Below are 14,196 nucleotides of genomic sequence, written 5' to 3' on the forward strand. Positions count from 1 at the left end.
CAATTTTGTTCAAACACCAAGAGGATGAAGAATCAAGAAAAATTATTCCTCCTTCTCTGTAGCCCATAACTTAGGTACTTTGAGGATACATGTTCACCCCCATTACTGCTGTACCAAACTTATACTTTGAAATATATGGATAAATGGAATACCAAAAAATGTACACATTAATTCTAAACTAGAATTTGAACATTTTGTCTACATTATCAAGATTATGGTGGAAACTGCAATACATTTAAAAAAGTATATCTTCCAGGTCTTAAAGACTGTTCTAATAATTTTTATGGCACTAGCCGAAAACTAAACATAACTACTGTATGTCAACTACATTCATGAAAGAGCTACCACACACTTCAGTTAGCTGCTTCTGATGTCAGTGTTTCATTTTAGAGTTACAGAATATTTAGAATTTTCCCAAAGGCTTATCTCTGCTTCACTACAGATCTGAATACTGACATCATACAGCAACACCCTAAAGTCACTGAGCCACATCTGTTCACACAAGTTGAAGAGAGACCTCACAAAAAATTAACTCAACAGTTGCAATCAGGAGTCTCAACAGGATGATGTTGCAATACCATGCTTTACATAATTACATTAATATCCCAAGTATCCTTAAAATTTATAATGTTGGAGTATCACACTAAGTGCTAGGAACACTGTAAACACATTTTATTTTTCCACTGAAGTTTACATGAACAAAACATGTTAATTCAGTTTTTTAAATTCTCAACACAGAAGGCAGTGGTTTAGCTTTTTATTGGTAAACAGTAAATCATCTCCTCAATTAAAATCATGTTCTAACAATTCTGAGAAGTCCACAGTGGCTTTATTTACTTACAATTTAATATCAGAAGAAAAAATTAACATTCCAGGTTACTGTAGAAAAAAAGTGTACACCACACTTAATGGCATACAAGACTTGTAACAAGCAAAAATACCCTGTTTTACAAGTAATCTGCCTTTCAAATAGGTTTTTATCTTAGTGCAGTTAGTACTCTCTCCCCATAGGCTATACATTGAGAATCTCTATATACAAAAAAGATACAACAAATTGATACATTACTTATTGCAAGATATTAAGGATGCCATAAAATACACAAATTAAATTAGTCCCCCCCCACTTGCATACCCTCTTGCTTCTTATTTCTCCCATGAAGCAGCCTCCTTCTCTGGTTCTAAGATTAAGTTCTTTCATTGAAAGGCACGTACTTCTCTACAATAGAAGAAACAGATGCATTAATCTGAAATGCCCTGTTTCAAGGTGAATTTAGCCTACATTTTTCAAGATTACACATTATGGAAGAATCCAGAGAGACATGACATATTTGACTGGAAAAACTCATAGTTACCGTATTACTGTGAAGCAAAGTATCATAAACCTGCATTCATTTAACCTTTCCAAATAGAGAGACAACTCATTTACAAAAATAAAAAGGGATTTACCATGATGAATGTATTTTTGAATTTTCAAGGCTCCTGAGTTCCTACTGAAACTCTGTCAAGTCTTGGTAGTATTCCAGTTATGGAATACTATAAATAAATTGAGTAAATTCCTCTCCTTGTGCCTTGCAGCACTGACCAAGTAGTTTCTGTGTGAAGTCACTCAATGAGGATTTTAAACTAGTAGTGTGATATAATTTTGAAAAACAAAGATGTGATAATAACTGCTCCTCAGTTACCATGTATGTAAAGTTGTATTGCAAGAGACCAAGAGCTAGAATTTTACACTTGGGCATTTAATAGTAAGCTATTGAGCAAAATGGCTAAAACCTACTGTTTTGGTAAACTGTCCCAAACAGCAGCAGCACAGAGACTGGTAACATGGATGATGATGACAGTGAGAGTACACTTAAATTGTGTCTATGTTACAGCTGAGGGCACTGGGGACCTTTTTTCATGTAGCTCTGAAAGGAAACAGCAACCCTTGAAAGCAGTAATGTATCTGGACACCAGTATACTAACACTATCATGGTGATTTTTAGGAGAGAAGTAAGTTTCTATGCCTAGTCCTGCAAAGGGCCTAATACAGTTAACAGCTAACCCAAAATAAGCCTATAGGGATTTCTAATATAGGCATACTATCCTGTAGAGTATCACCTTAAAAAAAGCTTGATATTTTCAAGCAAGAAAAATGAAAGCAGACTGGGTACTACTACAGTCTTTTAAAACATCACAGAGAAAATAGGAAAAAAGACATATTTTTATATATATAACAATATTTTTATATATATACTAAAACTTGACTACTTGGATGTCAATAACAAATGTAAGTGAACATGGAGATAAGAATTTCCTGTAACTGCAATGTTTTTTTAGTGCCTTCCGTTATGAGTTGTGACGGAAAAAAACTTAAGCACTAAATAAGCTCAACTGTTGAGTCTAAGTTAAATAAAACTGCAACTGTTCTTTACTTGACAAAGCACTAAACTCAAAATGTTTAGTTTACTAAAAGCCTCTCTTCCTTGTTCCCAGGTTCCAGGCCTGACTATATATTTAAGCTACCTCAAAAAAAACCCAATCAACCATACCTCTGAATTACTATAAATGTCAGAATAAAGTTTAATGACATCTCCCAAGAATATGTGAGTATCATTTTCATGATGTTGTCCTCAGCATCAAGCTGTCTTTGCTTACTTATGCATTTTGTATTCCCTTTGGACATTGTGATTAAGCAGTAATGTGAAGACTGATTACTAAGCTTCAGTGCAGATGCAAACAAGTTGAAACAAGGGATAATAAATTAACTTTAAAAAGTACATTCCCAATCAAGATTAAAAAAAATAAAATAATTCAAGTACTCTAGTTTTCAAAACTATCCTCCCAGCATTGATGTATCTTTGCAAAGTTTGAACACCATTTCATCAAGCTGCTCTACAGAAATTTGTGGAGTAAATTCACATTGTTCAGCACTGCTTTCATCCTACACATGAACACCATTTCAAATAAAAAGTAGCTCTTAAAATTTTAAGAGCTTCTCCCCGTTAAAGAGAACACAGGAAGATATCAATATACAAAACCAGAGAAAATTCACCATCTTCACTAAACCTAATTTAAGTCCTTGTTTTCCTGAGTTCCCAGTATCAAAATAAGGACTTCAATAATTTAGGCACATACTTTCAGAGCACTATTGAAACAAGAGTTTAGATACTTCTACTGTGAAATATTTCAACAAATTTTTCTTCTCCCTCAAAATGAAATGTTTAGGAAACAGGAAAGCAGAAAAATCAGAAATAGGCTCTCTGAAAGTTATAATTGTGTAATACTGTTTGTTAATGATGACAACCTACATTATCATTTTACTTCCTATTTAAAAACATAGTTGATATTCCTGTAAATAAGCATTTATAAAGAGTATCATGTTAACTTGTCATCAAATACCTCACTGTCAAAAAGTATGCTGAATTACAACAGAAGCTAAAAGACTTAAGGAAGACATTGAGGGAATTCCTGGATATAATGTGACAATTACCTATTATGTTTTTTATATATATATATAAAATGGTAATGTGTATATATATGTGTATATATATAATGGTAAATGACACATAATTCTGAAATGCAGAGGAATGCTAAGTTGAGATACTCTAGCTATTTTAATCTAGTGTACGGGGGAGAAAAAAAATCAAGAGAGGCTTTGACTAACAAAAAAAAAATTAAATCAGAAAGATTCTCATTAAGGAGACAAAGTTAAAGCAGACTGAACATTTCTCTTCAAGTGCCAGAACTGCATCCAAAGTTCCTCCTGATAAACTGTAGAATACCTGACTTATTACTCTAATACTTTTAATTCGTGACATCATGTATTGCATTTATCAAACCGTTTTGCTTGAGATTTGAATCTGATTTCACATTAAGCAGTGTGAATCAATTACTTGCTGTGACTGGAAGAATTCATCTGATCTCTTCTGATACTTGACAGTAGTCAAGTAGCCCTTACTATGAACTATGATAATCCCATCAATTTTTTTTTTTTTTACTGTATCTTCACACATGCAATGTGATGGCATTACTCAATAAGGAAAAACTTTAAGTGTGAATTACATAAATTTAAATTTTAATTGATCATGTTTAAGGACACTAAGGAAACAGAACGAAAGTTCAAACAAAATTTGGTTTTGGAAGTTCAAACAAAATACAACAATATTTTCCTGTATCTACAAAGTTTCCAAGAATAGCTTAAGAATATTAATATTTCAGTGCAGCAATATCAAATGTAAAACCTGGTGCAGGATCATCATCAACTAACTGCTGACTATTTAGCAATAAGATAGCAGAATGAAGCAAAGCTGCTTGAAGCAGAACTCATAGGTGAGAATATACAGGAAAAACTGAAGAGCCTCCAAATTAGGAAAAAAAAAAGAAAAGAGAAAGGTAAAACCTAGTTGTTGACTTAACATTAGCTTCAATGACACTGAATTTGTAACAAAAATATCCTACCTTCCTCTCCATTTCTCTGAGACTCACATGTTGAAGACAAATGGTGTTTATCTTCTTGCCCACTAAATTCTTGCCCATGTAAAATTCAAGTGATCTTGACATCCCTTCTCCAACTATGCATATGAAACACAGTAGTGAGCTTTCTCAGAGAAACTGCTTATCACCCACACTCCTTCACTTCTATGGCTAGAAGTACATTCAGGTTCTAAATACAAACCTTCGAGGATGGCTGGCATCAAATAGTGTTGTATCATCATCATCATCATCTTGTTCTAATGGGGTCAGCTCCATGTTTTCTATGTTCGTATCCAAAACTCCATATCTTCGGGTTTTTCTGTTTTGCCTTCTGAGTCTGAAAAATATTTTAAAACATTCAAGTAATGTAAATATTTTGCTACTTTCTGATCCAATAATGTAAAATACTGCTATATTCATACTTAGTGTAAGTTTTCTAAAATCTATGATAAGTGTACACACTTAGCTCTATGAAATTCAGAGGTCAGACAATTCTAAGTGTCAACAGTTTACATGAAATGATTAAGGCCACTAAGAGTGTCATCTGTAATTTTATATAGTATTAATATAGTGAACACGAAAACAGCACTTAACACCTAAATATAAGAGCCACATAAAAAATATACGCAAAAGCATACTTCTACTGAGAAAAAAATTGCCTTGCTACATATTTTCTATGTGTCTTGTGCATTTGTAAAGAAGAGCAGATCAAATCAGGTAGAAACCAAATACAGCTATAGCAAAGCTATAACACAAGTCATGGCTGACACTAGAAATTTTTATTATAATTTATGAAGTCTTTTATAGATATCAAGTTTAGAAAATGATCTATAATTACACTTTAGAATAAGGTAGATCTTGTAGAGTCAATGTCTTGTCTGCTTCACAAAACACAGAAGGAAGAGCCAGTAACTCATGTTTCAGGATTAAGGCACAGTGCTTATCACAGACAAGCAGACTGTCTGCATCTGCTTTTCTCACTCTCTACAGCTTTGCTGCATGGGCCTGGGTCCCATGTGCATCACCCACACAATGAACCATTCCATTTGGTTTTCCAGAACTACTCCTTAATCCATGGAACAAGCCTTGCTCAAGTTCCAGAACTCACCAAACACTGGGCAAAGGCATTTGTTTACAGAATGCTGACAGAGTCACTTTCAGTAACTGGCTAACAACTACATGAAAGCTATAGGACTTTAAAAAAAAGAATTTATGTCTAGGTACTTAGTGCTAAACGCAAAGGTGGTAACAGGTCTTTCATTTAGAAACTCTAGAATTTACAACCCCAAGCTAGGTGCCTACAAAACATGTTTACAACATTCAGGAAATTCAACACAAAGTATTTCTGAGCTAATATAAAAAATTATTAATATATTACAGTATTATAGTACTGCTATTATATTACTTATAATACATTATACTGTTGTATATTGTGAATAGTGACTTCTCTGTCCCACATTTAGGCACCATTTTAACTATCTTGTAAGCGATACCAAATACAATAATGAGATTGTCAGCTTCAAATCCTATCCTGAAACTCTAGTGTACTTACACAACTTGTTTAAATACCCTTCTTGAAAGAACACACAATAGCATTCAGTCTTGGTTTATCTTTTCACTGTGCTCCAATGTATAATATATATCTCCTTTTGGAACTGAGAAATAAATATAACCTTGTAAGAATGGGAAAGAGATGAAATACATACCATTATTCAAAGTTCTCCAATTTCTAATGTTATAATAATCAACATGGCCATTTCTTCCACTCTCAATTATGATGTGAAAATGCAGCAACTGTTATCCCAGACACATAAGTGCTTTACACCAGAACAAATACCCAGCTTTCTCATTAAAGCTAAGGCTAGTATCAAAACCAAAAATTTCACCTTTCAGTTCAAGACAAAGTCCCTTCCATGTTCTTAATTTATTTCATCTGTTCTTTATTCATCAACATGGAAAGAAATTGTACACTTCAAAGCACCATCAATAAAATTCTAAAACTTTTTTAAGATTACAGTAGGATGAAAAATGTGGTTGTTTCTTACATGTTATGCCTTTCGTTTTCACTAAAGAAGCTAAGCAATTGGGACTAGGACAAGCATTATGGATATCCTAGGAGATAAGAAACTTTTTTAAACACACACACACACAAAAAAGAAATTAAGAAGACCCAGTACATGCTACTCACACCATCAATATTTCTATCAATCTCACTTTACATTTTATCTTTTTCCCTTAATGGGTTAAAATGGAAAGTGAGTAGCTACTGTGATTTGAGAGTAACCTAAGACAGTCATAGCAAATGTCTAGATTGCAGAAAATGCAAATAAAACTTATCACAAACCTGGCACAGATTTTAGATTCAAGCAAATCCTGCTGAAAAAAGATACACTAATCACTTGTGACTCAAACCCTTCCCTATCTAAGAAGTAGTTAAAAAACTACAGCTACAGGAATACTGGAGATGCTTACGCAACATGCATGTATGATCACAGATATGACTCTAAAGCAGTGTCCTGAGTCTTAACAAAAATAACTTAAGATCTTTTACTCTGTGACTGACAACTGCTCAGTTGGAAGGGACCTACAACTACTATCAAGTCAACTGCCTGATCAATCCAAAATTTAAAGCATGGTACCATGGGTATTGTCCAAATGCTTCTTAACACTGATCCCCTTTCTAAGAAGCCTGTTCCAGTCATTGACCACCCTAGCAGTAAAAAAAATGCTTCCTAATGTCCAAGTTATACCTCTCTTGGTGCAACTCTGAATCATTCCCATGCATCCTATAGCTGGATCTCAGCAAGAAGGGATAAGCATCTCCTTCGTCAGGGACCAATGGGACCTCAGGGAGCAATGATATCACCCCTCAGGCCTCATCTTCTCCAAAGTAGACAAACTCAGTCCTCAGCTGCTCCTCAGAGGACAGGCCCTCCAGCTCTTTCTCCAGCTTGGTTCCTCAGTCTGGTTGTATTCATGTGCCTCAGTACGCTTCTTACTGTACACAGTTACTCACAAGAAGGCCATGACAATGCTGAATACAGCTGGACAATCTCCTCTCTTGACTGTTTGGCTGTGCTGTCTGAGATGCACCCAAGTGTGAAGTTGCCCTCTTGGCTGCCAGGGCACATGTTGGCTCACACTGAGCTTGCTGTCAACCAGCACCCTGAGATCTCTCTCTGCATGGCTGCTCTGCAGTCACTTCTCTCCCAAGTAAAACTAGTGTCCTGTTCAGCTGCAAAGCCCAGCATTTGTTCTTATTGCATGTCCTGCCACTGGTGATTGCCCAATGCGCCAATCTATCTAGATCCCTTGCAAGGCCTCTTGCACCTTGAGACAGCCAACTGCACCTCCCAGTTTGGTGTCATCAGCAAACCTGCTAATGGCCCATTCAACTCCTGTCTCCAGGTAAGAGTATTGAGCAAAGCTAGCCCTAGAACTGAGAGCCCTGAGGAGCAACACTGGTGACTGGGCACCAGCCTGATGCAACCCTCCTTACTACAACCCTATGAGCCCTGTCATTTAGTGGTCCCTTCTACCAGTGCACCACAAATTTGCTCACCCTACAGCTGCAGAGCTTGTCCAGAAGGGTACTGTGAAGAAAAGCACCAAAAGCCTTACTAAAATCCAGAGACACTACACTCACTTTCTTCCTTTCATACACCAGGCAGGCAACTTGTCAGAAAGTTTGAAAAAAGTTTTTATGTCTTACAATAAGATATGTCTTCATGCCAAGGAAACGTATCCAAAAACCAGGTCATTTGCACTTAATCCTTACATTTTGTATATAATTGCCAAGAACATTTCAGCTACAAGTTCGAATTCAAAAACATACACTTTACCTATTCCAAAATTCAGAAGCAAGATGCCACGGAATTACAAAATAATGTGAGGTGTAAAGCTTCCAGTTTACAGTAGCACCTAGAAGACAGCACTCCAGTTGCAAATGCAGAACAGCATCCTACTGCCAAAAGCAGAATATCAAGTAATTACCACTCATCCAGAAAATAATGGCAATAGATGATTATTTTTCTCTCCAGCTCCTGCAATGACAGACTTTTATTTACTTATTTATTTATTTGGCCTTTCCACAGTACTACTCACATCTCCAAATCCAACAGGCTCGTGTTACAAGACATACTAACACTGAGAAGTGCCCTCAAGGCTTCTCAAGAGTGATTTGTAAGATGTATGGAACAATCAAAATATCCTAGTTTACTTGGACTGTATTTCTTAGTACATGACATACACAAAACAGTCCTTCAACTGCCTTTCTAAACTAAATGATGCAGATATTAGACACAATGGGTATATCTAAATGTAATGAAAAGTAGATGGAGAACTTGCTCCATAATTGAGGTGCTTTATGCATAATCATACATTTGGGCCTTGCTCTGAAGAATTCAAGTTATTAAAGCATGAGAAAGAGAAGTAAAACTACCAGGACAAAAAAATACAGTGACAAACACTGTACTTGACTGCAAAAGCACATTGAGGTACATGGAGAATAGTTTCCATGAGAAACAGAAAGGCAGCTAAGTGGTAGCAAGCTTTTTAAGGGCCCTTTTCTTAAAAAGACACAAAATAGGTTAATTTTACCGTAAAAGAAAGCATAGAAGAAAGGTGTTTATTGACAAAGTCGGGGAGGACAACTTTGGTAGTTTAGCGACACAGAAGTTTGCCAACTGGCCAGAATTCACTGTAAGAACATACAAAATAAATTTACGTGGGCTGAGGGACGCCAGCAGTGACAAGCCCACCCAGAGGGCACAGGAGGGAGTTGGGAAAAACCCAACACTGATGTGAGATTCTCGGTGACGTGCCGTGACGTGAGCGGAGCAGACCGAGCTGCTCCCCGCCCACACCGGGGAGGAGGCACCGGGAGCTTCCCAGAGCAGTCGGGCGCTACTCGCCGACCCCTCAGGAGGCGCGGGGCCGACACGCTCCACAGCCCCTACCGCGCAGCTGCGGCCCCCGCGCCCACACGCCCGCTCCCCGCCCTCACCGCACGGTCCGGATCACGAAGTAGACGATGAGGGCGGCGCTGGACAGCACCAGCACGGACAGGGCGCGCTGGGTCATAGGCTGGCCCTGCTCGGGCGGCGCCGACACCTCGGCCAGGCGGCTGCTGCTGCTACTGTTGCTGCTGCTTCGTGTGGCGGCCCCGCCGGGCGCCTCCGTTGGGCGCGGGGAAGCGGTGGTGGCGTCCCGCGGGCGCGGGGCCGCAGCCTCCTTGCAGCGGGCGGCTTCCAGCAGCACCAGCAACATCAGCAGCGGCCCCACCAGCAGCCGCGGCAGCGCCGGCGACCGCATCTTCCCCTGCCTCCCGCCCAGCACGGCCGCGCAGTGCGGCCGTGCTCTGCCGCCGTCACTCGGCCGCCGGAAGCGGAAGCCCCTGCATTCCCATCTCCGTGTCGCTGCATCTCTTTCGAGGGCACCGCCCTTTTTCTGTGGGTGGTCAAGAGCGCTTGGGCGCGAGTGAGGGGCTACTTCGAATGTAACAAATTTAAAGCGGGGTAGGGTTTTGTTTTTTTTTTTGTTTTGTTTTTTTTTTTTTTTTTAACCAGTCCTCTGTTTTAGCCTGATTCTATGTACAAAAGAACGGGAATTTTATAACTGACTTTAGTGACAGCAGAAATGTTAAGGAAACTTCCCAGTGTGACCATTTATGAGACTCCCTGGCAGCCGCTTCCCCATGGCAGAGCTGCTACTGCTGACACCGAAGCCGCCTTCGCAGCGGCGGCTCTAGTGACCCGATGTGTTCCCGCTTATTTCCCCACACACCCCACTCACACAATCAGATCGGGTTTCCCACAGCAGTCTGTGATGTCCTGTTTGTTTGTTAACGGTGCAGGACCTGGTCCTCCGATGCTACCGAGCTACCTGCAGCAGACGTATTCCTCAACAATAAAACAAATAAAACAATAAAAACAATTCCTCAACAATAAAACAAAAGGATGGTTTGGAAAGTGGTAGGTCCTGAAAACTCTAATTTTTGCTTTAGCTGTGGTCCAGTGGTTGAAAGACCAGAAAAGGGCTGTGTCTAGACGGACCACAGCCGAAGGTGATGCAGCAGTCAGTGTATTACAAAGCCAGTGAACATGAATGACAAGACCCTGACTTAGGGTGATGCTATGGAGTAACTCTCCATAAATTTTATTGCTTTTGTGTCTCATTGTTCCTCAACTAAACACTGTCATGATAATTCTTTAGGATATCCTAAAGGATAATCCTTTAGTTGTTAGAATCCATTATAAGATTCTTTTTATTGGCTTGTTTGTTTACTTGGTTTGCTACAGTATACTTCAGCAAAGATTTCACGGATATAGTGTGCCTATAGAATGAGAAATCCATATTGGTGTGAGCTCTTTGACATTTGTCACTATGTTGAAGGGAATGAATAAAATACCAGAGTAGGAAAAAAGCCTTGTACAGGTATATATCTGCAGTAACAGGGGCAACAACCAGATTTTGTTCAGAAGCAGACTCATTATCCCAGAGGCCTTAAATTTAGCAGTGTATTAATCATATTGGATCATATAAAATCATATACAGATACTGTAAAAACAGTGATTAGTTAACTTACTAACAAGTTCACAAGTTTAGTGGTTTATTAACTGAGAAAATATATTCAAGGTCTTGTGTCACACAATTAGTCTGAATTTGGAAAGTGTAAAACTGATTTAAGTAGCATGTAAGACATTAAACTATCATGTGTCTCCCCCTTGAAAAATTGTGGGTCTTTAATGGGAATAATGTTTCAGATTATACAACAGATTTTGCTGAAGGTTCTGTAGGGATGTAGCATGTGAATAAGCTTCCATGATAGCTTTTTACAAGGTTTATGACTTCAACAGAGCTTGCCAGATTCAGGTCCTCCCACTGCCAGTATGTATCAACCTGCTTCTATCCTATGAATTACCATGAGATATATTTTCTCTTGACAAGTCCAAGCAACTTATGTGCAATACAGGGACATATGACAGAGGAAAGTGTTATATTCAAAAGTCAAGGAAGAATTTTCTTAGAAAGACAGTCACTGATGTTAAATTGTCCTATAGAAATATCCTTGATGCACAGACTGTGTAAAGTCTAACAGTGCTGGGTTGCTCACTTAGGATACTACAATGACATACAGTGTGGTAAACTGTATGTCAGATGCAAAGCATTAGGGGAAAAGAAAAGAGGATTGCCTTGGCCAGTAAAAACTACGGCAACACAATATTAGTATTCTAAAACACCCTCTTGGCAAAACTACCATCCTTAAAACCAAGGGTTCTAGTGCTGTGTGGGGAAAGTTGTTTTTTGAAGGTTTTTTCCCAAATCAGAAGCTAGTGCTCTTAATAATCAGCAGATTAATATAGTCTTTGAGTTTTCAGATAGAAACCGAAAAAGTAGAGCAATTTATGTTTATTTTGAAACAAAAAGAATTATTGAAGTCCTTAAATATTTGTTTGTTTCTTTGGTATGGGGGAGGGGTGGGGGTTGTTTAATCATTGAAATGCATAGATTTGTTCAATATTCAAGTCAGGTATAAATACAAAAAAATTGTATCAAAAAAAATTGAATACAAAAATTTGCTTCAAGAGAGCTATAGGACAATTTTTTAATGAAGTGTGATGTAACTTCAAACCTGTGTGTGGAAACTGGCAGTCATTTTTAGATTTTTTTTAAAGAATTCCTGACTGTTAATAATTGATGTCTAATTTATTGGTTAGAGACAAAGTCAGGAAACAGAATTTTTAAAAATTGTGATGTCCTGTGATCATTATGGTATACAGCAGCTTTTGAAAGATGTGTCTTAGAGTTCTATTTCCCCATTCTGAGTTAAAGTGTAGAACCTTTTTTACTTAAAGGAATATGGAACTTTCTTGTCTTATACCTAAAAGATAAGAATTTGAGTGCCAGTGAAAGACCCTGAGACAGGTACATTGCCCATTAAAAATAATGGAGCTTACTTGAGTTTTACCTTTGAGAAAAACAAAAATAGTCAGTTTTTTTTACTTCCATAAAACAGACCTTGCAGATTAATTGGAAGAGCACAGAAATTACTTTACACAATTATTTGGGTGTCAAGGATGTCTGAGGTCTTCTCATCAGAAAATGAAACTAATTTGGAGAAAGGCACTTAGGAGCTCTGTATATTCTCTATTTTTCTTGTTTAGCTAGTCAAACTAAAATGTCATTATCTGGTTCCTGATACTTGTAGCACCAAAGGGCAACACATCTATTTCCTTTTCCCTCACCACTATCAGTCTGTCTATATCATAGAATATTCTGTGTTGGAAAGGGCCTACAAGGATCATTAGGTCCAATTCTTAAGTGAAAGGTCCATACAAGCATCAAACCCACAACCTTGGTATTTGCTAACCTCACTCTCAATCTCAAGTTGTTTGTTTTCATCCTTTATGAAGTCCTTGTGGAATGACTTTCTGGTGATTTTGAGAAATGAAGACCTAAGAGGTGACCACACATTTCTGCTCTGATAGGTTATCAAGGAGAATGCTGCCTGCTGGCCCTATAAACTATATTAAGCTCTTAATCCCTGAAACTATCCAGTTCTTTAGGTCTCTAAATCATGTTCTAGTCTCTATTACTTATGCTATCTGAGGACTTCTTTGTCCAAATGTATCTATACTTCCCCTTGCATAGATCAGAAATCTTTTTGAGTAATCAATTAAAAAACCTCAGTTAAATCTCTTTTCTTTTAATGAATCTTCCCCGATGATATGCAAACTAACTACAGACTGTTGCAAATCATTGCACAATATGCTCTGCAAAGAATTTACAACTATATTTGTAAACTTTTCTAAGAAAAAGTGATTCATTTTATATTTATACATAATTGATACTTGAATGCTTTTTAGAATGCAGCTGAGTGCCTTTTTAGATAGGTGCCTTTAAAATCTAGCTATTTAGGTCTACATAATTGTTATTTGAAATGTCCATTAGCTGTCTATTTGAAATGTCCAATTTTGTCCATTAGCTCTGGACAAAACTAATTGAGCTATTTTATTTAAAGAAAACTTTGTAAAAAAGATGGTATAATTTCTTGAACATAAAAGTGGTATCTACAATGTGCAGGTAAGAATTTTGAAAGCTGAAAAATACTGCCTAAAACCAGGTTTTGAATGGAATTCTGATGCTGCACATAGATGTGCTCCAGAGGAGACATGGAATGGCACTTCCTATACCTGTGCAGTTACAGAGCCAGTGACTATCTGCTATTCTATTCTATTCTATTCTATTCTATTCTATTCTATTCTATTCTATTCTATTCTATTCTATTCTATTCTATTCTATTCCATTCCATTCCATTCCATTCCATTCCATTCCATTCCATTTCATGTAGCGCTCACTGCAGCCACGGAGTGTTAAGGCGCCGACTAGCAGTCTCCCTGTGTGGCCAGAGGGCACCACGAGAGGGGCCGCCCCGGGGTCTCTGCCGAGACTTTCAGGTGGCGGTGTATGCAGCAACGTGGATAGCTCTTGCACAAGAGCAGTACTAGGATCTGAGGCAAAGGAATGAAGGAGAGGACACTTATACGGGGTCCAAGGAAGTCTTATTCCAGGGACGGGTCAGGGACAAGTGCCAAAGAAATGGGGTCTGGCTAGGGTATATAAAGGGAGTGGGTGTGAGGGGTGGAAACATTACACAACCAATGGGAAGACACGGAGGGAGGAGTACAGAACTCAGTACATTCAGTGGGGATAACATGGGGGAGGGAAGAAGCCTCACAG

The 14,196-nt window shown here is 38.1% G+C and overlaps 1 protein-coding gene across 1 annotated transcript; it reads right to left on the reverse strand.

Moving 5' to 3' along the window:
* Positions 1-742: 742 nt before the first annotated feature.
* Positions 743-9,944, reverse strand: FAM174A (family with sequence similarity 174 member A). Its single transcript, XM_054004353.1, has 3 exons — positions 9,461-9,944; positions 4,658-4,792; positions 743-1,216 (listed from the first exon to the last, which is right to left on the reverse strand). The coding sequence occupies exons 1-3, from the start codon at positions 9,766-9,768 to the stop codon at positions 1,195-1,197; spliced, it is 465 nt and encodes a 154-aa protein (XP_053860328.1). The 5' UTR covers positions 9,769-9,944; the 3' UTR covers positions 743-1,194.
* Positions 9,945-14,196: the final 4,252 nt, after the last annotated feature.

The sequence above is a fragment of the Vidua macroura genome, chromosome Z, assembly GCF_024509145.1.
Source record: "Vidua macroura isolate BioBank_ID:100142 chromosome Z, ASM2450914v1, whole genome shotgun sequence".
NCBI lineage: Eukaryota > Metazoa > Chordata > Aves > Passeriformes > Viduidae > Vidua > Vidua macroura.